Source organism: Ascaphus truei, chromosome 11 (genome assembly GCF_040206685.1).
Source record: "Ascaphus truei isolate aAscTru1 chromosome 11, aAscTru1.hap1, whole genome shotgun sequence".
NCBI classification, from domain to species: Eukaryota; Metazoa; Chordata; class Amphibia; order Anura; family Ascaphidae; genus Ascaphus; species Ascaphus truei.
Genome location: NC_134493.1, coordinates 5,215,065 through 5,240,997, shown reverse-complemented (window position 1 = coordinate 5,240,997; position 25,933 = coordinate 5,215,065). Strand labels below are relative to the sequence as shown.

Sequence of the window (25,933 nt, the reverse complement as noted above, 5' to 3'; positions counted from 1 at the left end):
TATGAGAGGAAGTGGATAACGATTTTTAATGGTGATTTTATTGAAACACATTTTATATACCTTTTTTTACATAAAGTATTTTATATCAGATCGCGCTATGTAGTGCTATTTTTCTCCTCCTTATATACCACCGCCTTATTGACGAGACGTGCCTGGAGGGAACCCCACACACCATCAAATCCTATTCGGTAGCAGCACTATCTGCTAATCGCATTTATACCACAGACATCTTGTGAGTAGATACACCAGTAGAGCCAAGATTTCATTACATCATTAATCTCTTTATCAAAACGTCTGCACTTCAATTTTGCATTGTTTGTTCTTTTGTTTCCCATATATGCTCCTCCTGGATTGTCTGAAATATATCTTTCTTCCTGCAACCCGTGAAACAGGTTCCACCAGAGGTTTTGAGCAGGGTTATGTATTAATTGTTTTCAATTTGGTTTATTATTGAGCACACATTGTTAATTGCACTTGGTATTTGCACTCATTGTCATTTAATTATATTTTAAGTAGTTAGCGCCTTTTTATCACTATAATTCACAAAACTTCATGTGAAAGGCCATGTCCTGCGTTCTCTCCGCCCTGTATACAAACCGGGGGGACGAGCCTTTGATCAGTGGCCTTTGTGTAGACATACTGTCGCCCCCTTACCATTAACATACTGTATGGGCCAGTAGTTTTTGGGGCTTTACACTAGGCATAAATGACTGAAACACCACATGTTAAACATATTGCATTTCTCCGCCATTGGAGTCAATGGCAGAACCACATTTAATCAGTTACCCATACTCCATTTGGTTGATCGGAGAGGGCTGGAAATTGCCATGCAATCATGCCGGAGCAGTGACTGCATGGTGGCCAAATGCCAACCCTCTAGTCTTTACAGAACCGGAGATATGGGTTTTACGTTTTCGCACTTTCATAGTTGGTGTTTTAAAACCAAGCGTCTTTTCTCTGCCCTTGTGGTCAATGGGGTGACCCTCGGGGCGGCCGCGACCCTTTCCCGTGGCCATTGCCCGTCGGACCCTGTTGGGGTCAAATATGGGGGGTCCCCTGAGCTAGGGAAAAAAAGAACTGGACCGCTACCTGCCCTAGGCCCGGAGTTAAAATTTTAATATGAATGAACTTGGCCGTGACCAAGTTCCCACGGCACTTTAGTGTTCAAAGGCTCTTTTATTGAAATTGTATCCGCTTTCGGAGATTGCGGTTTGGCCGGCAGCCAACTCGTTCTTGGAGAGCGAGCTCGAGGAATCCCCATTGAAAGACATTACGCCATTCACTTCAATGGAGAAATTCCGCTCATCCTCTTGGGCGCCATCTGCTGGTCTTCTTTGATATCAGGCCAAAACCCTTGAAATCTCCATAGACTTGCATGGAGCTCCAATGGCGGCCTATGGGACGGGCTGCAAACGGGATTAAAAAGGCAGGAAGGGGAACAAAGGGCCATAAACATGTAAATACAATTCACCCTTTCCCTCCCGACCTGATCCCAGTGTATGTGTTTGGTGCATACACTGTAAGGGGAGAAATACATGTAACCAGGGGAAAATACATTTTGCACTGAGGCAGGGGAATAAAAACACAAATAAACATCATAACAGTTAACCCCTTGCCTCCCATACGATGGTGAGGGTGGCAAGCTGGGGTGTAACCCCTTTATTACCGGGCCAACCACCCCCTTTTCGTGACAGGGGGGTTATCCTCAGAGATAGGGGAGAGAGAAAGTGTTGCCAATGAGACTCCCCTGGTTCTCATGGTAACTTCCCGTTTCCCGACTTATTGGGACAAGAATAGGCAAGATGTCCGGGATTTCAACAATAAAGACAAAGACCCATATTCTTGCGATGTAGCTTCTCTGAATTAGAGAGACTAGTACCTCCCAGTTGCATGGGTTCGGAAGTGTCCATTGGTGGTAGTTCGGTTGTGCACACTTGAACAGGAGGGATCCTAGACGTATGGACATGGTGATGCCCTCTCTCTGACCTCCTTTCCTGAAGACGGTAGTCCCCTTTGATGCAGATGGCGATAAGGTCCTCCAGATTGGTGGGAAGGTCGTAAGTAGCCAATTCATCTTTTAGAGTTTCGGAGAGCCCCCGCCAGAAAGCAGCCGATGATGATTCATTATTCCAATCAGTCTCTGCGGCAATGGTCTTGAATTCGAGTGCATATTTTGCAACTGGACGGTTACCTTGGGAAATTTAGAATACTGTAGAGTAGAAGCAGCAGATACCTTACGGTCGGGCGTATCAAACACCCAGAGAACTCCCTGGTAAATGTCCTGAGTGAGATCAGAACTCCGTTCCCAGATGGGAGAAGCCCAGGCAAGTGCGTTATCTTTAAGAAGAGAGATAATGTACGCCACCTTGATACGTGAAGAGGTAAAGTGGGAGGAATTTATCTCAAATTGAATAAAGCATTGATTCAGGAACCCCCGGCATTCGTTGGGATCCCCTCCATAATGGTTGGGTGTAGGTAGCCGGGGTTCGTGAAGCGGATGGGAGGCAGACATGACAGGAGTCACTACACCAGGAGCGACAGGATTAGGAACAGGTCAAGACTCATGTATAGAGAGAGTGAGGGATCTAAGGATCTCCTGGAGGGTGCGCATATGTTGTTCATTAGCCACTAATTTTTCATCAATGCTAGACAAGAAGTTGGCGTACGTGCTCAGGAGTCTTCATACCTCAGCGGGGTTGAAGTCTGTGTGGCTGAGCATACTGTAACGCATAGCTCACCACAAACCAGACACGACCGGGAGGCTTAGGTAGGGAATTGTATAAACACCAACCCATAGCCGCGAGGGCACGCCTAGAGTGTAGATTGGTCTTGCAAGCCGGGTCAGGAGTATAGAAGGTAGAGTAGTAGTTTATACTCGCTGGGTCTGGAATGGAGAGTAGCAGATCGTTGGGGTACTTTGCCAAGGTCAGGATTGGAGAGTGGAGAGTAGTCGTTGAGGATAGCCGAGGTCAGGAGTAGAGAGTTCAGAATGGTCGTACGTAAGCCGGGTCAGGAGAGGAGAGATGCGGAGTCCAGATATGAAGCAGGGGTCGGGCAGCAGCAGGAAGAAAGCAGGATGCAGCAAGGTACAAGGCAGGATTGCAGCAAGGCACAAGGCAGGATTGCAGCAAGACACAGCGTCACATAGCGTTATGCTCAGCGATGTGTGTCTGGGCTGAGCAGGTATATAAAGGAGCTTCCCTCCAATGGGAAGTGGAGCAGAACAAGAAGGAACAAATGGATAGGCTGCTGGATTGAGCAGGTGCACCCTATTGTGCAGCCTGATCAGGTCTTGGGGTGGAGCTTCATCCCGCACGTGTCACTGACGTCAGGGGGTGGTGACCCGATCGCGCACCACTCGCGCACCGCGCATGCCCGTCACGTGAATGGGAACGGATCCTGGAGGCGGGTCCAGGAGGTGCCTGTCCTGCGCACGTCACTGACATTAGGGGGTGGCGCACACCCCGCGCATGTCTGTCTTCGGAGCAGGGGCAGAGACTAGGGGCGGATCCGGAGAGGCAGGTAGATCACGCGTCAACCGCGCACGTGCGAACAGAGGAGCCGCTGTGGGATCGTAACTCCCGAGTGCCAGATCTGACAGGATGAGGAGGTGAGTTTTGGCTATCAGGATGTCGAATATTCACACACAACAATGTTGATAAACAATTGATAATTTGAGTAATATTGTGCACTTTGCCAGTTTTATTATTCTTAATATTTTTATCACGTCATGTATTTGCACATGACACATTTGCCACATATGTAGTTTCCTACTGGTTTGCATAAGAAATTCCCATTTTCTAATGTTTGCGGTACTAGGATAAAGGATAGTACCGCAAACATTAGAAAATGAGAATTTCTTATGCAAACAAGTAGGAAGCTGCATATGTGTCAAATGTGTCATGTGCAAATACATGACACGTGAAAAAAGTATTAAGAATAATAAAACTGGCAGAGTGCACAATATTACTCAATTTATCGATTGTTTATCAACTTTTGTTGTGTACATTATTGATTGCCATTGCCACTTATGTTATGTTGGGAAAACTACGAGAGCACTGAAAGTAAGAATAGGAGAACATGTGAATAGGATTAAAAATGCTAAGCAAAATGTTGAAAAAGGGAAAAAGATACATAACCTGACACAGACGTTTCTAACCAATCATGATGGCAAACCCGATGGTTTGTACTTTAGAGGGATAGATATAGTTCCACGAGATCCTAGAAGGCCGGTTCGGGATAATTCCCTCCTCCAAAAGGAACAGTTCTGGATCTATACTCTTGGTACTAAATCACCAGGGGGTCTAAACGAGCTTACAGAATTGATCCCATTTCTTAGATAAATTCCCTCATTGTACCATGATATAGCAGTTTTTCTCCTTAAATAAGTTCTCTCTTTTTTTATCCCTCCCCCTTTTTCTTTCTATCCTATTATCTCCCATTAGTAACTAATACATAAAGATTCATTTATTGTTACCTGTTGTCATTTTTTGTCATTTAAGCTTTTGTACTTATTGAGGTATTAATACTAGGAATATAGTTGTTTGTATTTTAAAAGATTTTTAAGGATTTATTATATATATATATATATATATATATATATATAAAATAAATACTTAAAAATCTTTTAAAAGACAAACAACTATACTCCTAGTATTAATCCTCAGTAAAAACTGAAACTTTGGACAAAAAATGGAATGTACACAAAATATAAATCACAAGAAATAAACCAACGATATAAGATACAAATACATAAACAGATATATAAAAACTGTTATGAACTATTTAAAAGACAATCTAAAAATGCATATATATATTATATATATATATATATATATATATATATATATATATATATATATATATATATATATATGCATTTTTAGATTGTCTTTTAAATAGTTCATAACAGTTTTTATATATCTGTTTATGTATTTGTATCTTATATCGTTGGTTTATTTCTTGTGATTTATATTTTGTGTACATTCCATTTTTTGTCCAAAGTCTCAGTTTTTCCATTGTATGTTATTTTTTGTCAGTGTATGTATTTTGTCCTATGTTCAAGTTCTTGTTGATTGGTGGCATTTGGATTGGATAGCTCACTTTTAGAACCACCTTATTTGACGCTGATTGGCGAGTAGAGAACTCCCAATACTATTTAAATTCATCACAAGATCTGTTTTGACCACAACCCCAGAAGAAGTGCCATTTGGGTGCAAAACGCGCTGAGGTCATCACGCAGCAATGCAAGATCGTGACGACGATACCCAGAAGCTATTGTCCCCAACTCCACAAGGACTCCGATTCCTGTTTCCAAGATAAGCTTGCCCCTTACATCTTATGCGGCTTGAGCTGTATTTGAATATTTAGCTTGTATCATCTGTGCTTCAAGCAGCTTTTTCTTGTGCCTATCTGCCTTCCTTTTTCCCTGGATTGACAGACAGTGGGGAGGTTTCGTGTGTCTGTATGGGGATTTCTCCCCATGTTGATGGGTGCTTTTGAGGAGAGGATGCACTGATCGATGTGATCTTTTCTCTTAATTATGTAATATATGTCCTTGTGATTTCATGAAATTATTTTGCAATATTATTAATTTTGCATTTTGTTGTATATCCCCTTTTGCGCCCTTTTTTGTGTTTTATGTTCTCTAGTGACCCCGTTGATCGTGGGAGAATAGGAGCATCTGAGGGTCCTTACAACACTATTGGGGATAAGTCTTTGGGGATAGCGGGCACTGAATCCCTCATCTAAACTTTTTGTAAGGGTAAGCAAATTTAAAAAAATTCTCAAATTACTTTTTGGTGTTTTCAAGGTTTTAAATGTTACATTTCTATTCAATACCATTTCATACAATTATATATACTTACAGTACATACAGCGTGATACTGTGTGATATAAGGTACAGTAGGATCGTGAGAACATGAACGGAATAAGTGACAGGTTACATTGCATTTTGATTTTTAAGACATAACAGCTCAATATCTCCCACTTGAGTTTGTAGGCAGTATTGCGAACTACGCTAAAATTCCATGTTCAGCCCTCTGTCACATTGCGTGCAAGACGCACGCAATCCTTTAATGGGTGCGGTACGGGGTATGGTGCCGCAAGGACTACGCAAGACAGCAGCAACCGACCATAGCGCTACATCGACATGTCCCAATATTTCAGTAATTTCCCTTACTGGAGCATGTTGCCTACTGTTTCAATGTTTTAGACTCTGACTAATTGTTGGTGCTTTTTAAAAATGTAACTCTTATTTAAATGGATATAATATATAGTTACCTTTTCATGTTCAATCAGATCTCCTTGTTTTCTGATGTTTTTCTTCGCAAGATAAATTGCTAAAAAAACAAAACTCAAATGAGGAACATACACTTTGCATATGAGAAAGTTATTTGATTGAATTCAGTGGAAATATTTTTATTTTTTATTTCTTTTAAGCAAAATAAACATAATTAAATAGAAAAGCTTTTTAAATTGCAGAGTACACAGTACTTTTCATCAACAAGCATCTGTCTATCCAAAGCAGTGATCAGTATCATAGCACCTTCTGTAGTCATACTGTACAATGTACAGAGCAAAACAAGCGCACAACACACATGCAATAAAAATACTTTCAGTGAATAAATAGTGTCAGTGAATAAAACTTAGATAAGTCACATAATTAATAATTATACAATACAATTGTAAGGACAAAATGCTTCTCCAGAAAAGGCACTAGTTTTCAGAAGTTGAAAAAAATGGAGAAGGAACTTCAGAGTGCATAGTATCACCCGATATGTGTGTAATAAAAGTGAAAATAACATAATGCAACCCTGTAGAACATTTTCATAGAAACTCCAAGCGAGTAAAGTAAGATTACAGGAACAGCGATACAAGAGAAGTCAGGAATCAAGGTTAGATCAGAGAAACACATGATAACTGCCCAACCCGCACGGTGACCATATCCAGATACGTCGCACCCGCTATCGAGCATTAGAGGATTCGGCATCTGAATGAGGAATAGCTCCGGTTTCTCTCCACAGACTTTGATGGTCTTGTCTGATGTGTTATTTCAAACCAGCTAATGTTTGAGTTGGTTATCTATATCTGATATCTATTTCAAACATAAAAGCATTATTGTACTATATTCTGTCTTATTTTTTTTTTCAATTTCTATATATTGGGAGAAAACTTGGAAGAATTGATACATGTTTAAAACCAGAGACAGAACATAAAACACAGACAAAGATCAGTTTTAGCACATCCAGTGAAACTCTTACACAGTACAGTGCCTACATATATATGTATAAATATCTATTAAGTAAAATGGTCTTTTAGTTTAACATTTTTGGCCAAAATTGTTGTAAGACCCTGAACCAACTGCACGGCAGACTACAATTCAGGGGTCCCTAACGCTAATATAAATTCTTAATAACCTGTGTAATAACAGGAAGAATGATTTATAGTAAATCTGTCAATATTAGTTGCAAAGTTCTAAGTCTGATTGAAGCTTTTATTAACCTGTACATTACCAGGAAAAGCACTCTGTATTAGAGTTGTCACAACCATACTGCAAGCAATGGTTAAGGGCTCACTCCATAGCATCTTCCACTCAGGGGAACTTGCGTGCTTGCAGTATGGTTGTGACAACTCTAATACAGAGTGCTTTCCCTGGTAATGTACAGGTTAATAAAAGCTCTCTCCCTGTGCCTATCCCTGTGCATATCTCGCCAGGGATCAAAATATTTTAATATAAATTTTAATACTAATGTAGATGAGTAGAGGGTCTCCAGAGCAGAACCGCATTGATTTTAGGTCCAAGAAACAAAAATAAACACAACAACCCTACTACCCACCTCCTCTACCCTTAACAACCCCCCACAACACATAAATTACATTAATGGCCAAAAAAAACTATTACCCAGATATGGATAATAGCTAATTTCCCCATTATAAATCAAACAATAGCCAGCCACCATAAAAACTTACTACTTACCCCTGCCATCGTGAAGGGTGTCCTCATCAGCATACTGCAGGTGCATGTCCTCCGTAGCCAGCAAGAGTACAGTAAAAAATATAATCTAATGGCCCCTAACCCCTTAATCACGTAGCTATTAATAACCACTATAGTAAGTAAGGGGTTAACCCCCGTCCCCCGCTACCCACCCTGGAGGCCTAACCACCCACCGCAGACCCACAATACCCACCCTCTACCCATTGATTGGCACAGTGCTATATCATACCCATATAATATGGGCTTGATAAGCAACTATATCAGTCACTGGTCAACCTAATCAAAATAATTAAGGCCACAAAAGAACAATAATAAAAGAAATACAAAAGCACCTAAACACCCCAACAATAAAACAACTAAAAAGCCTCAACTACATAGATTAATGTAACTTATCAGTAAAACAGCAAAATAATTACAATTGTTACTGTATTCCAAAACATGAGAATACAAACAATTAAAGAAATAAAACCACTAGCCAACCAATCAATTAAAGGGAAAAAAAGTCCTAGCAAACCAAACAAATAATTAATTTAAAATGCTAACCAATCCTAAAGGGTACTTTTAGTACCAGCCATCCAAATTCAAAACAATTTAATTCGAAAAATAAACAGATATAAAAAAAATAACAATCAATTCAAAACAAAAATTTGCCTAAAAAAAAATGCTTCGGCTGTCACTGTATTGATCTGTATTTACCCAAGGGGCACAGATTAATACATTCACTCAATGATTGGTTGGCTAGTGGTTTTATTTATTTAATTGTGCTGTTGGCTAATGGTTTTATTTCTTGAATTGTTGGATAGGTGTTAATTTAATTTAATTCTTATGTTTTAAAATAACATAATTTTTATTATTTTGGTGATAGATAAATGTTATTCATGTGTACTATTAGGTTTTTAATTATTTTATTGTTGGCGTGTTCAGGTGCTTGTGTATTTAATTATTATTGTGTATTTTTGGCCTTAATGATTTTTATTAAGTTGACTATTCAGTGCTATAGTGCCTTATCATTCCCATATTATATGGGTATGATATATCACTGTGTCAATCAATGGGTACGGGGTTAGTAAAGTGGGTCCAGGGTGGCTGCTGAGGCCTCCCGGGTGGGTAGCGGGGCACAAGCTTAACCCCTCAATTACTATATCAGATATTATTCGCTGCACGGAGACCAGACAATTTATACCTTTTTACTAGAATCATTCATTGAGCAAAACTAATTGGTGAAATAAATTGTAGTTTATTCATTTAAATAGGCATACACACAGTGAAACACAACATACAGAAAAAAAGCATACTTACTCGGGGTCTGGGGTAGAAAACTCGACTTTCCTAGTTGCAGGCAACACTAAATAAGAGTTTTACCCTGACAGGGAGTTAGCCCGAAATCCTCTGGTTCTGAAATCGGCATCAAGTTCTACACGCCACCACTCCCTTCTCTCCGGAGGACTTGATTTTTCTTGACCGGGACATAATACCAAATGTTCTGGAACTAAAATCTGCTAGAAATCCCATCCGCGACCGCTACATTAGTTTCTGAGAACTTGGCCACAAAAAGTGGGACTTTTCCGGGCAGACTTTTCTGAAGCCGGTGCTCTGTTATTCGCTCAAGAGCACTTTTGAAAAGCCCACCCATCTTCTATCACCATAAATCTCAAATCTCATTGGCTCAGACATTTCTTATAGTATTTGACGATTCATTCACAAAATACTACAGTCAATCAGAGCGTGGGAACTTTCTCAGTAGCCAATCAGAGCAAAGCCGGTATAGAAAGCCGGGTCTGTGGAAATCTGAAATTGCCAAGGGACATGCGTAAGTTTGCCACCTCCATCGCTGGCTATCTCATGCCACCCGCTTGGTCAGGCTCCTCTAGGTCTGGCAGAACAAATGGCAGCCCAGACGACTGCCTTTGTTCCCAGGCTGTGGGTTCTTGAGCCTTGTCCTGCTACCCAAATGGCTTTCACACCTCTGGCATCCTCTGGTTGCGTTCAACTCCGATGTCCAGCAGATTTACTGAAACCAACTTGGTAGCCCTGGCTGTCTGTCTGAGCATTGGTTCCGAAAGTCCCAGCTCATTTATAGTGCACAACAGTACATTATAGAACATTACATGTATTAATAAAATAAACCTTTAATACATCCCTAAGCCCTGGGAATGGGGAATAGAATAAAAAGGTGTATGTTTATTTCTACTAGCATGTATTCCCCACTGTGACGATCAGGGGTAATCTGGCCTGTAATAAAAGGGTTATACCCGGCAAGTTACCCCTAATTCGTGTGGGAAGAGAAAGAGTTAATGAATAATGTACTATGTATGTGTATTCCAAAGTACTTTTATTCCCTGTGAATTCAATTCCCAAGTCTAGTTAATCAGGCAAATGAGGTAAAGTGTTTTGTAATCTATGGGTAAGCACTGTTGATGTAATTTGGGAGTAAGCCCTGCAAAGTGTTCAGGGGATTATGTGACTGTATGTACTAATTTCTCAGATAGCAGACTTGTAATGGGATTTGCATGTAAGTTACATTTGTAATCAGATGAGGTTCCTGCAGATAAATGTGCATTGAGGATGAGCTGGGAGCTTAGGGAGTCCCTGACTTCATAAGGAGTGGGGATGGGCCAGATAACATTAAGTATCTGCCATCAACCCCTCCTATGGGTTAGACAATGCCCAGCCATGCAGCTCTAGACTTGGTGTTGCCAGGGGGGGGGGGGCACTCCTGCTTCCTCCCAGAGTTCCTTGCCTGTTTGTGATGGGCATTCAAACCCTATAAAGTGGCAAGTTGCCCCAACCCCAGAGTTGTAGAGTGTTCGCTGTTTGTAGTTGGTGGTTTGTGACTCTAATCCAGCAAGGAAGAATTGCTAGCCAGTGTTATTCTTGGATACTTCACCCTGTTATTTTACTGTAAGTGTTATTTTTAAGTGTCATTTTTGTTAGTGTTGTGTTTGCCCGAAAGGGAATAAATCTTCAGTTTATTTTATCATTTTGTCCTGTTCAATCAGTGCCCAGTATATTCTGCGTGAATTAGGTAAGGTCTACCGTGACAGGTTTAGATTTACTGGTGGCAGCAGTGGGATATGATTTAACCTATGTTATAGTCTACTGCTGGAATCTATAACACAGTGAGGGTACTCGTAGATTGTGAGCTTCTCAGACAAGTGATAACTCATACACCTGTTTCATAAGGCACGAGAGATATAACACTATCCCCTTATTCCAAATACCTGTGATAAACATCCCAACACGAGTGCTCGTGCAGGACGGTTCCGATCCTGGGGGCGAGAGCAAGTCGTGGAAAGATGTGCGAGCTATGGAATGTGCCGACGGACGGTCAGACAAAGGGACAGCTGGATCAAGACCTGGAGGACTACGAAGCCAGAATGGCTCCACCGGAGGGGCATGGCCCCTCAGCCACGGTTACAGTGGGTGGCAGCCAGCACGGAGTGCAGGAGGTTAATTCGGCTCTGGAGTTGCAAGAACATGGGGAGGGAGCACGTGACCACCTGAATATTGGTGGCTTGGCACCAGTGGGTGGACAGGGCGTTGCGGTGATCAGACTAGTCACCCCTGCGCTCACCGCGCGCCCTGACCACATGGGGAGAGGGGGCTATGGCAGCAGAGCGAATCCAGATGCTGGCCGTGGCATTGGGAAGAACACCCCACTACCACGTTGGCAACGGGGAACAGGACATTCCCAGAAGAAACCATCACAGTCTCTGCAATTTCTCCGATTTGTCCACTGCCTACTACCACATCCTTTCTGGTAAGTGGGCCTTTCAGCTATAGCAGTGGAGTCAATTGTGGGACTATTTTCATTGGGAGACCATTGTTTATATTATTTTAAGTGTTGTTGTTTTAAATAAATGTTTTTTATATTTTTGAAGTACACCAGTTGTGCGTTTTAGTTTCCGGCTTGTTATAGATCATTATCATGTATGTTTTTGTTTTTTCGTTATTGTTATAATAGTTGAGTCTTGCAGTATTATGCTATGTTTTGTATTTATTCTTATTTTTCATGTGTATGACATCTTCATCCCTGGATCCTGATACCACTGCCAGTCCGGGTTGTATATTCCTTATATATATTCACTTTTTTATATAACTATATTCATTTATTTTGTATTTTGTACCTATGCGTAGTACATTTTAGGCGCCAGAGATATATCTTCTTTCACTTCAAGAACATGGGGAGGGAGCAAGTGACCACCTGAATATTGGGGGCTTGGCACCAGTGGGTGGACCGGGCGTTGCGGCGACCGGACTAGTCACCCCTGCGCTCACCACGCTCCTGACCACATGGGGAGAGGGGGCTATGGCAGCAGAGCGAAACCAGTTGGTGGCCGTGGCATTGGGAAGAACCACCCACTACCACCTTGGCAAAGGGGAACAAGACATTCCCAGAATAAACCATCACAGTTTCTGCAAATTCGTGGATGGTACTGACCAGATTGATGGATTCTTGAAGGACTTCGAGATGATGCAATGTCGACGGTACAGAGTACAACAACGGGACTGGATTATGCGACTTAACCCCTTGTTGTCTGGTCTGGTCTGGCCAAACAGACTCTACAGGCTATCCCAGACGAGGATGGCGATGACTATGGTCACGTAAAGAACATGTTGCTGGCTCAGTAGTGCCTCACCCCAGAAGTATACTGAGGCAAGTTCAGTATTGACGAGAAGAAGCCTCAAGAGTCCTTTGTCAATTATGGTGCACTCATGGCATTGCATGGGGCACAGTGGGTGGCGGGTTGTGGGGTCACTACATTTCCCACGTTGCTGGACTTAATGTATCAGGAACAATTGCTGCAGCAGTGTCCACAGGAGGTGAGGGCATGGGTGTTTGACAGAAAACCCAAAACCCATGTGGATGCAGCAAAGCTGGCAGACAACTATGTAACCAGCAGGGCGTTGATCAACCTGAAACTAGCTCCCAGGAGAGTGGCTACTCCGGCCCAGGGAGATAAGATGACCCCGCAATGGACTCACAAGCCTTCAGCGGGAGGTAAACCACCTACCCCTACAGAATTTAAACATGAGAGGCAGTGTTACAACTGCAATAAGGTTGGTTACATCAGGCCAAACTGCCTGGACCGTGCCAGGTCCGGGGAAGCCCAGCAGGGCCAGCGTTCCCAAGCTACGGGGCCGGTCGCCCGTGTGCAGCTGGCACACACAGAAGAGCCAAGCCCAGCCATGGAAGCCAACCCCAGAGGGACTTTCACGGAAGAGCCTGTCCTTGTCACCTCAAGACCAGCAACGGAGATCGGAGGACATCAGGTGGTGCCAGTCGGCATGCAGACCAATGATGTCCGCCAGAAGCACCTGAGAAAAGTGACCATCGGAGACCGGCAAGTTGATGGCTTGCTGGATTCTGGTGCCACTGTTACCCTGGTGCGCCCTGATATGGTGCAGCCAGATGATTTTCTCCCGGGCCCTGGAATGCAAGTGACCATGTCTGATGGAGGACCGCGGTCACTCCAGGTTGCCCGGGTCTTTTTGGATTGGGGTGCCGGACGTGGCATGAGGGAGGTGGGGGTGTGCTCGTCGCAGTGCGTGTGCGTGGCTCTGATCTGTGCCGTGTGCTCGCCGCTGTGCGTGGCTCTGATCTGTGCTGTGAGCCCGCCACTGTGCGAGTACAGGAATCTGATTTGTGCTGTGCCTTGTGATTTTGGATGCAACATCCTCAATCACAAATAGAAGCCTTGTTATGGCAGAGGCAAATGTGCCACCTATGAGACTGCAATGTACGATGCTGCAGAAGACATGGACTTTTCTGCTGTACAGAGGAAGAGAGGGCACAGAAACTCCGATAGCTGCAATGGTTCTTCCCCTCCATCGCCAGCAAAGACAAAGGTGCAGAAACACATGGAAGATCAAAGTATCGAAACATTAAACCGTTATGCGCCACTTGCTGATGCTGATGATTGCTCAGGGCCCAGCTGCAATGATGAAGAGACTGCACTCCCACCCAAAAAGATTCGCGTACCACCGGTAATAGTTAGGAATATTAAGACCCACAAGGACCTTGTCGACATCCTCACCAAGCACTGCATTTCCAAGTTTGTTGTTAAACCTCGGGCGGACCACGCAAATATCTCTCTCTCAACTGTTGATGACTACCGCAGCTTGATGGACTGTTTTACAAAGCAGGGCATAGAATACTACACCTTCCCACTGACGCGACTAAAGCCCCAGAAATTTGTAATTCGCGGCTTTCCGGAAAACGCCTCTGTGGGGGAGATTTCCCATGACCTCGTGGAATATGGACTTCCAGTCAAGAGCATTGCCCAGCTGACATCCCCGGTGGACAAGACCAAGAAATTCCCTTAGTTTATTGTCACACTGGCAGAAACCCCGGAGAGTCAGTCTGCAGATCTCGCCAAGATTACCAAGTTCTGTAGCTGTGTGGTAACCACAGAAGCGCCAAAGGGCAGAAAGGGCCAAACCATGTGCTTCAACTGCCAACGGCTCGGTCATACCTCTACATTCTGCCACAAGACACAACGCTGTGGGTGTTGTGGAGAGAACCACAACTCCAAGGAATGCCCACGAGACAGAAAGAAGGAGCCGGCGACATGTGCAAACTGCAAAGGCCCACACCCGGCAAGCTACCGCGGTTGCCCGTACACTGGCGACACACTTTATTCGAGCTCGGCTAGTCCCACGAATTCGGGTATACCCGGGTGTATTGAGGTTTGTGACTGTTTTCTGCCCGAGTGCATTGAGGTATTTTCCAGGCAGGGATTGAAGCATTTTATTCCCCCTGGCTGCAATACTGCACAGTATATATATATATATACTGCATTACAATTCATGAATTTATGCCATCTGGTAGACACGCGAAGCATTGCAGCCTATTAAATCCTAATCATTATCATTTAACAGATCAGCCGCCCGTCAGCCAGGCATGAACCCAGGCTGGGAAGGCAAACGCAACGGGGCTTGTCAGAGGTGAGGAGCGGCGCATTCCAGGTATCTGCCAGGTACATACTGGGTATTTGCTCGAATAAAGTGTGTCGGTGCAGTACCTCACCAAAGCAAAGCAAGAGGAGCGGCAAAAGCGGACACCCCGCCTGATGGAGCAGGCACCAAGGAAGACATCCACTACTCAATACCAGGTTCCCCGCCTGGTGCCGGAGAGACAGAGGACCACAGAACACCTGATCCCAGACCAAGGCACGGCATTTACCCAGAGGACGCAAAACCCAGACGGACGGACCTATGCGGATGCTCTCAGGCCACCATCCACCAACCCTGTTGAGGCGGCCAACCTGGCCCCCACAGGTGGAACCGCAAGCCCAACAAGCTGGCAAGAGATCATCCTTAAGATAGCGAGCGCTATTGCGAGAATGGATATTCACCCCACTGTGACAATGATAGCGAATCTCATCCCGGCCCTTCTCAAGAACACAGATACCAACCACCATGGCAGTAGCATCTAAACGTAGTTCTGTCATCGTGATGTGGAATGCAAATGGTATCAGGAAGAAGACAGATGAACTCCTTCACCTAATGGAATCAAGGAATGTATGCACAGCTCTGCTTTCGGAGACCCACCTTCAAGGAAACCAAAAACTGAGCCTGGCGAACCACAGGGTATACCGTACCGACCGGGCAACAGGAGCCAGAGGTGGAGGGACAGCTGTGATTGTTAACGCACGGGCCAGCCATAATGAGATTGCACAACTACCCCTCAGGAGTATTGAAGCCACTGGAGTATAGGTAAAAACTGCAACAGGACCACTGTGACTAATTGCCACCTACTGCCCTCCTAAGGCGAAGCTACATTTGGGAGACGTGGAAGCTCTGCTGGACTCCACTGTCCCATCCATCATCGGTGGAGATCTAAATGCCAAACACCAGTGCTGGAATTCTAGGATAGCAAACTCCAGGGGACGAGCTCTTCTTGCTTACTCAAAGGAGAGTGACTATGTAGTGGCTGGTCCTACAGAACCCACCCACTACCCAGGCACTGCAAGCCACACACCAGATGTCCTGGACATTGTTTTACTGAAGAACGTGAAACATTCTGTCCAGTTGGAAACCCTGGCAGAATTGACCTCAGACCACAATCCGGTTACCATTACTGTTGGCGACGAGATGGAAACCCACCAGCAAACACCCAGGTACAACTTCAGCAGGGCCGACTGGAGCCTGTACAAAGAAGAGTTGAGCAACATCACGAGCCCCCGCCCCTTGGACACCAACGGAGACATTGATGATGCTGTTAACACCTTTACTACCGCAGTCCAACATGCAATTGAGCACAGCGTCCCGAAACAGATGCCCAAACGCTGCTCCATCTACGACCTACCGAGTGGGATCAAGCAAGCAATTGCTGAGAAAAACAGGGCCCGACGCCAGTGGCAGAAGTTCCACACACCTGACCTTCTGGTAAAGTACAACTCACTTGCTAGACTACTGCGACAGCAAATCAGCCAACACCAGGGGGAGAGATGGGAGGCCGCAGCAGCCAAGCTGAAGGAATCTGACAACTCTGTTTGGAGAATGACCCGACGCCTGACCGGGAAGAAGGAGCCAAACCCACCAATCCAGGTCCAGACCCACCTGGCATGTAGCAAGAAGGAAAAGGCGGAGGTTCTTGCTGACACACTGGAGACAACTTTTAGGCCTAACCAAGCCAGCAAATTAGCACAGGAAGTTGAACAAGGAGTTGCCGGAGATCGAAACAGAGACCCTTGAAGGATGCACCAGGACTGAGATAACGCAACTTGCAGAAGAGCTGGCAAATGGCAAAGCACCAGGAAGTGACGGAATTAGCAACCTGGCCATCAAGAAGCTCCCGCCGGCATCCATGGAATGCCTTACAGAAATCTTCAATTCATGCATGCGGCTCAAGCACTTTCCTAAATCCTGGAAGGAAGCCAAGGTCATTGTATTTCCAAAGCCTGGAAAATCACTGAGGGATCCTGCAAACTACGGTCCGATAAGCCTGCTCTCTGGATTGTCGAAACTCCTGGAGAAAGTTATTCTAATCCGCCTCCACCACTTTGCCTCTGGTAGAAACATTTTATTAAAGGGGCAATTTCAATTCCGGAAGGAACACTCAACCAACCATCAGCTGCTACGTGTCGTTGACACAATAAGCCATGGATTCAACATCAACAAATCAACTGGAGTTGTCTTCTTGGACGTGGCCAAAGCATTTGATAGAGTTTGGCATGAAGATCTGCTGCACAAAATGATCAACCTGAAATTCCCAAACTTCCTGATTAAGCTGACTGCAAGCTACTTGTGGGAGCGCACATTCCACGTGGCTGTGCGAGAAGAGCTCTCAACAACACACCCCATCCGCGCAGGCGTGCCACAGGGATCAGTCCTGGGGCCATTCCTGTTCAACCTCTTCATGAATGACATCCCCACAGACCTCCACAAGATTCAACTGGCACTCTATGCAGATGATGTGGCAGTCATCTCCCAGTCTTTCAGCGAGAAAGAAGTAGCTAAGAACATCCAGAAAGCTCTGGACACGCTATCAACATGGTACAGCGACTGGCAAGTTGGACTGAACTCCAGCAAGACCACAGCTACAATGTTTACCAGAAAGAAGATCAAGGCACACCCGCCAATCAGCCTCAATGGAGAGGCCATCAAATGGGAGCCAAACAGCTCTTACCTAGGGGTAATCCTAGATAGCAAGCTAAGCTGGAGAAACCACATTGAGAAGACTCAACAGAAGGCAACAGCCAAGCTGGCAGCACTGTACCCCCTGTGAAGACAAGGACCATGCCCATCCAGAGCAAAGTCAACATGACCAAGGCGATCATCAGACCCATATGACATACGCCTCCCCGATGTGGAGTGGTTGCCACCAACGGCACAGATCATCAATTCATAATTTACAGAACAAGGCGCTGCGGATTGCATCCGACGCACCACTTCCTACAAGAATAGCGGACCTTCACAGGGAGTTGGGAATCGAGATGCTGGATGAACGTCTAAAGAAGCTCAATAAGAAATTTTACAAGGAATTGGACCAGAATTCGAATCACTGATCAAGAAGCTTGCTGCGATCTCTGCAAACCCATTTGACCGCTACCCATGACCCATCACAGCGCTGACCCTGTGAAACCAACTCAACTGTGGCAAGTAACCCAGGTCAAGAAGCTTTCTAAAGTGTGCGACAATACACTCAACAAGAGAACTTGACGTAATGATGCTCAAGCCTCGGTATCCAATATCACCACTGACAGATTTAATCTGTCAGTCAGAACAGAACAGGAAGCAGCTCTCGCTCTTTTTTTCTGTTGGAGATCTGAAGACATGCAGCTGCAGGCCTCTCAAAGGTGCTTCTGTGAAAGATCTATTCACACAGGGAAGCATGGGGAGGCCTAGCCAGCAGGCTGGATTTTGGTCCAGGAGCCCAGAACCAGAGTCCAACCAAGGTGAGCCTTCGCGGGAACCGGGGCCTTGCAACTAGGAAAGGGTAGATCACATTCCCTCAGAACCCAGTAACTGTGTATATTCTCTGTTTTTTTGTATTTCTGTGTGTTTCCAAGGTCTTATTTGAATAAACCGCAATTTATTTTACTGCCTGTTTTGCCTTGTGACTGATCCCTTAAATATACAGGTGTATTTGGCCTGATCTACTGTGACAATACCCTTGGGTAATAAGTATAAAAGAAATAAGTCAAAACCAATGTGGCTAAATAAACAGGTAGGGGAGGAAACAGACAAGAAGAGGACTGCGTTTAGATTCTTTAAGTCAGAAGGGACGGAGACATTGTATCATAATTATAAGGAATGTAAGAAAAATTGCAAAAGGGCAATCAAATTAGCAAAAATGGATAATGAAAAAAGGATTGCAATAGAAAGTAAGGTCAACCCTAACATTTCTTATAGCACCTTAAAAAACAAAAAAATGAGAAAAGAAAATATAGGACCCTTTCAGTGTGAGATGGGTAGGCATATTATTGGAGATAAGGAAAAAGCAGAGGTATTAAACAAATTCTTTGCCTCTGTGTTTATTATGGAGGAATCAAGTTCGAAGGAGGAAGCCACAACCTCCATATTAATGAACAATTGGTTAACTGAGGAAGAAGTTCAAAAGCGACTTGAAAAAATTTAAGTAAATAAAGCACCTGGCCCTGATGGCATACATCCAAGAGTTCTCAAGGAGTTAAGCTCAGTAATAGCCAAACCATTATATTTAAGGACTCCATTTCCACAGGCTCAGTACCACAAGATTGGCTTAAAGCAAAAGTGGTGCCTATATTTAAAAAGGGAGCTAGATCACAACCAGGGAATTACAGACCTGTAAGCCTGACTTCATTAGTGGGGAAACTACTTGAAGGTTTAATACGGGATAATATTCAGGAATACCTAATGGAACACAAAATTATTAGTAATAGTCAGCATGGATTTATGAAGCATAGATCATGCCAAACTAAACTTATTTGTTTCTTTGAGGAGGTAAGTAGGAATTTAAACCTTTGTAATGCAGTTGATGTGGTCTACTTAGATTTTGCAAAGGCATTTTATACTGTTTCACACAAGAAGTTGGTGTACAAAATAAAGAAAATTGGACTCAGTAATAATATATGCACCTGGATTGAAAACTGGTTAAAGGAAAGACAACAGAGGGTTGTCATAAATGGAACTTTTTGAGGTTGGGCTAAAGTCGTGAGTGGAGTACCTCGAGAATCGGTACTGGGACCCCTGCTTTTTAACTGGTTTATTAATGACCTTGAGGTTGGGATCGAGAGCAAAGTCTCCATTTTTGCTGATGATACTAAATTGTGTAAGGTAATAGAATCAGAGCAGGATGTAATTTCTCCTCAGAAGGACTTGGAGAGACTGGAAACATGGGCAGGTAAATGGCAGATGAGGTTTAATCCAGATAAATGTAAGGTTATGCATTTGGGATGCAAGGATAAAAAGGTGATTTACAAATTAAATGGAGATATATTGGGGGAATCCTTGATGGAGAAGGATTTAGGAGTGCTTGTAGACTGCAGGCTTAGCAATAGTGCCCAATGTCATGCAGTAGCTGCAAAGGCAAACAAGATCTTATCTTGCATCAAATGGGCAATGGATGGAAGGGAAGTAAACATAATTATGCCCCTTTACAAAGCACTAGTAAGACCACACCTTGAATATGGAGTACAATTTTGGGCACCAATCCTAAGAAAAGACATTATGGAACTAGAGAGAGTGCAGAGAAGAGCCACCAAATTAATAAAGGGAATGGACAATCTAACTTATGAGGATAGGCTAGCTAAATTAGATGTATTTACATTAGAAAAGAGGCGTCTACCGGGCCAGGGCGCAATCAATTTCTTCCCGCAGTCTCAGCGGAGCGCGGATCCCTCGCCGAAAAATCAAGATGGCGCCGGGCCGAGTACTGCACGAGGCCCTAAACAGAAGGCTGCGGCTAAGGAGCAGAGAGAGCCAGCGCAAACCCCGGAGTCTCTCCCCATGAGAGAATTTATGCGTGACCTGATGTCAGGCATGCTGGATGAGCTACATGTCTCTATCCAACGAAACCTGAAAGCAGCCGTCACGGAATTGAGGCAGGAGATAGCGGGTCTCGCGGAGAGAACGACGGCGCTGGAAACGAAAATGGAGGATTCCCTCCAAACGCAAACGACCACTGATAATGAACTATACAGACTGGGCAGGGAGATCAACTTCTTAAAAGATAGTCTGGAAGATCAAGAAAACCGTGAGAGAAGGCAAAACCTGAGGATCCGCGGTATCCCTGAGACAATCATGCCAGATCAACTCCAGGCATACCTCCGTGGGCTCTTCACAACGCTATGTGCAGACCTGGACCCGAGGGACCTCGAGATGGACAGAGCCCATCGTGCCCTCGGGCCCAGATCAGATGACCCGCACAAATCCAGAGACACCATAGTCAGGCTGCATCGTTATCTCACCAAAGAGAGGTTGATGTCAGCTTGCAGGAAGGCTAACCCCCTTGTGTACCGGGACGACAACCTACAGATTTACAATGATCTAGCTAAACAAACCATTAATAAAAGAATGGAGCTTAAACCCCTGACCACCCTCCTCAGAGAAAACGAGATTAAGTATAAATGGGGGTTTCCCTTTAAACTGATCGTCGTCAGGAATGGAAGGACCCACACTGTCAGACACCCCACGGAGATGACAAGAATGGCAAAGGCAGTGGGACTATCCCCCCCTCCATCATGGAGCGCTGACCCACAGGATAACCAAGACCAAGAGAACAAAGGACCTGCAGTAAGGGCATCCGAGCGCCTGGCAGGCCGCAGAAACAGAAAATAAAACCTTAAAAACAAACCTTTCTGCTTTCCCAGTTCGAGTACTGTACTGTCACGTTGCACCGCATGAGGTCCCTGACGCAAGCTTCCTGCACAGAAGCTGGAACAACCCTGGAGCAGCACAACGCGGAACACACGGCACAAACCAGAAGAGGGCGCCATCCCCGCCTGGAATTGCGAGCCGAGGAGACCGACTGTGGATCCAGAATGACCAGCACAGAGCGCCGATCACGTGTCCAGGAGGAGCCAACCATGGGACCGGCACAAAGCTTACCAGCTGAGTCGCAGTAGAGCGACTTTTTGGGTGGGGGGAGGGGCTGGGCGTCGTGGGTGGGGGAGGGAAAGGACTCATTTATGGAGATCAGACGGATGGAAACCCTCCACGGTTTCCCTTGCCTGTGCCGCCCCCCCCCCCCTCATTAATCCCTGGGCTGCAACAGCCGGCGACCCCCCAGAGTGCTTGGTCACTCACAATGCTTGGATCCTGATCCACCTCAGGCACGAGATCGGGCCCCCCCTCCACCAACAGAAAACTGTAAGTACATTTTTGCTACGAGTGGGGCCTCTCAGCATACGGGAATAAAACCTGTCTGCGCTGGTGACCTCTGAGCCCCCACAAATACACTCCAGGCCAGACATGTGCACAGCAACAAAAAGTGACTAGTGCTTACCTTCATCCCTAAAAGGTTTAAAGTTTAAAGTTAGTAGGAGTTATTAATAAAGCTGCCCCTACCCCATCCTAACCCTTCAATTCCCTGCTCACCCTCCCTCCACTCGCTCCCTAGCATTTCCCCCTCCTCATCCCCACCCCCCCTGTTTCCCCGCCCCCTAGCTTCCCTAACCCCTACCCGTCCCCCCCCTATGCTTCCCTTACCCCTTCCCCAGCCATTCCTTACTAGCCTAAAAGAGAACGCTCTCAAACTCAATAATCCTGGAACCCACCGCCAACTAGGACGGCGCCAACCAGCAGACTGAGCACAGAATGAGCCCAAAGAAGCTCTAACCAGAGCCACTGGTCTCAGAGAGACTCATTGTAACCTGCACAATGTTGACCCAATTTGTAACCACATACACACGTCGTGGACTACACATAGGGCAGCAGCTGCACCAATATAAATGTCCCCACTGGTAGTCTGCCATACAAACTGTGGATTCATCCCCCCCCTCCCCCTCCCTTCCCTCGCCATCCCCCCCTCCCCCCTCTCCCTTCCTCCCTCCCCCCTCCCACTTCCACCCCCCCCTCTTTCCCCCTCCTCCCCCCCCCTCTCCACCCCCCCTCCCCTCCACCCCCCCCTCTTCACCCCCTCTCCCCTCCACCCCCCCCTCTCCCCTATCCCCCCTCCCCCGCTAGTGGGAAAGCTGAGACCTCAAGCCCACGCACCATAAATTTAAAGCATTAAAATGGCTACGTCAGCCCCGATTAGAGTCAGATCTCTAAATGTAAAAGGACTGCAAAATCATAGAAAGCGACGATTGGCCCTCCAGGACATGAAAAAAACAGGGGGGGACATTATCTTCCTACAGGAGACCCACTTCACATCCCAGGACCCCCCAAATGTATTCAAAAAAAATGTTCCCAACAAGCTTTTTTGCTTCATTCAGCAGTAAGAAAAGGGGTGTAGCTATCCTGATCAGACAAGGCACCCCATTCAATCATATCAAAACAACAGCGGACCCAGAGGGTAGATTTCTAGTGGTGTATGGCTCTTTAGCGGGCTCGACAATTGCGCTGATTAATGAAAACGCCCCAAACGAAAACCAAATTGAATTTCTACAGACTGTTCTCGAGGGCGTCGACCCGGGATATCTATCCTCGATGATAGTGGGAGGTGACCTAAATATGGTGCTAAACCCCACCGAGGATAGATCAACCACGATGGGACCCCCCCGCACAACCCTCTCCCAGATCAAGGGGAAAAGGTTTAGGGGAATTCTAAACGAATTTTCATTAGTGGACATATGGAGATCCCAGCATCAGGGCCAGCGAGACTATACTTTTTACTCAGCTCCTCACCAGACTTTTTCTCGAATAGACTATTTCCTGACCACAAAAAACGTACTGCCGGCAACCACTGATTCAGACATTGGCTCTATCACCTGGTCGGATCACGCCCCAATCACCTTGACATTATCACTCCCCTTTGAAAAAACAACAAATTACTCTTGGAGACTTAACGATTCGCTATTAAATCACCCAGAGATAGAAAGGGAAATAAGAGCCTGTCTTAAGGACTATTTCTTTTTCAACACAGGTACAGTTTCCTCTCCAGCAATCCTATGGGAAGCCCATAAGGCAAACATCAGAGGGAAAATCATCTCCATCGCCTCCCATAGGAAAAAAGCCCGCCTAATACAAATCAAGGAGCTAACCGATAGCATTAAAACAATAGAACAAGCCCATAAGGCAGACCCTACAAACAAACTATATAAACAATTGCTTGCAACTAGATCAAAACTTAGGCAAATTCAGCTGGAGGATGTGGAAAAGGCCCTTAAATGGACAAACCAACTGTACTACGACAAAGGGAACAAGGCTGACAGACTCTTAGCAAGTAAACTAAGAGGGGTGCAAAAGCGATCCCAAATAACAGCTATCAAAAGTAAATCTGGTGAGATACAATACAGTGAGAATAAAATCGCACAGGAATTCACTAAATACTACACGGAGTTATATAACCTCAGATCCAAAAATGACCGCTCTCCACCAATAACCATAGAAAATATAACACAATATCTGAATAAATGCCAACTCCCCACCTTAATGGAGGAGGAAAACACAGTCCTCAATGCTGAGATTACAAAAGAGGAACTGGAAATGGCGGTCAAATCATTAAAGATCACCAAGTCTCCCGGCCCTGACGGTTTCACCAATGTTTACTATAAAAGATTCCTGCCCACACTATCCAAACATCTCCTAGCTACATTTAACCATTTCTTGGAAGGGAATCAGATTCCCGCATCAATGTCTCTAGCTAATCTGGCCATTATTCACAAGGACGGCAGAGACCCGATGCAGTGTGGAAGCTATCGTCCAATTTCCCTACTTAACAGTGATCTCAAACTATATAGTAAAATTCTGGCTAACAGATTAAATCCCATCTTACCGAGGCTCATAAATATAGATCAAGTCAGATTCGTAATGGGCAGACAAGCCTCAGATAATCCTCAGAAGATAATCAACATAATTGAGCATGTCCACCTCTCGGGGACCAAAGCACTTTTATTAAGCCTAGACGCAGAGAAGGCGTTCGATAGGATAAACTGGCAATTCCTGGACCAAACTATGCATAAATTCGGCTTCAAAGATGCATACCTAGAGGGGGTCCGTAGATTATACCACAACCCATCAGCAACGGTAAAACTACCTGGCGGCAATAACCAGAGGTTCGAGATTACAAATGGTACTCGACAGGGGTGCCCCTTATCTCCTCTCCTCTTTGCACTAACCATAGAACCGCTGGCATCAGCAATAAGGCTCAATAGAGACATCCAGGGAATAGAAATTGGACAAAGGCAGCACAAAATATCCCTATTTGCTGATGATGTCATACTAACCCTCTCCAAACCTCAAATCTCCCTACCCAACCTTCATAAAGAACTCCATGAATTTGGACAAATTTCAGGATATAAAATAAACCAAGACAAATCGGAGGCCCTGAATCTAAGCCTGCCAGAGCCAGAGGTGAAACTCCTCAAATTAAATTTTGACTATCGTTGGAGCTCCTCCTGTATCAAATACTTGGGAGTTAAGATATCGAGGACTTACCAAACTCTGTACCAACATAACTATCCGGCACTGTTCAAAAAAATCAAACAAGATCTAAACAAATGGGGAGGATACCAAATATCATGGATCGGGAGGATGGTCTCGGTTAAAATGAACATACTCCCTAGATTGCTATATTACTTCCAGACACTCCCGGTCCCCATCCCTGGCTCAGAATTAAAGAATATTCAAAAATCAATTTTCCACTTTATTTGGCAAGGTAAAAAACCTACAGTAGAATCGCCAAAACGGTTCTTCTGGCCCCAAGGGGGAGAGGAGGACTAGGAGTCCCAGACGTGTCAAGATACTACCTGGCCGCACAACTGCGACAGGCGGTGGTCTGGAACACTAGCCCGAAACAATGCTGCTGGCTAGGTATAGAAACACATTATGCCGGGACGCCCTCACTGCCAGCTTGCCTTTGGTCCATGAGTAAGGAAGACATGCCAAGTAACAAATTCCAATTAGGCCCAATGAGACACACCTGGGAAATTTGGACGAAATGCAGATATAAATTTAAGCTCATGTCACCTCACTCCCAACTTACACCAATCCACAAAAACCCAAAATTCCCACCTGGATGTGAGCCCAGACAATTTGACCAATTTGAAACCAAAAATATCAGAGCAATTGTTGACCTCCTGAGCTTTGGGCAGTTCCTGAGTTTTCAAAATCTACGGACCAAATATGAACTAAGAGACCTAAACGTCTTCAAATACCTACAAATTCGGCACTTCACTCAAACACTATCCCCAACGTTGGAATTTCCCCCTCTCACTGGCTTTGAAAGGCTCTGCAGAGAGCCCGGCCATCAGAAAGGTCTTATAACGCAAATATGTGCAGAGCTTGAGAAAGCCTCAGAAGCTCCGACGCACGACTATATGCTGCATTGGGCAGCAGAATTGGACA

General features: G+C 45.0%; 1 protein-coding gene across 1 annotated transcript in view; it reads right to left on the bottom strand.

Annotated features, from left to right (window-relative positions):
• Positions 1–25,933, bottom strand: part of RGS11 (regulator of G protein signaling 11) — a 786,758-nt gene that overhangs the window by 516,052 nt on the left and 244,773 nt on the right. The window contains exon 6 of the mRNA XM_075565212.1: positions 6,283–6,341. Coding sequence (XP_075421327.1) covers positions 6,283–6,341 — 59 coding nt within the window. The remainder of the gene's footprint in view (positions 1–6,282; positions 6,342–25,933) is intronic.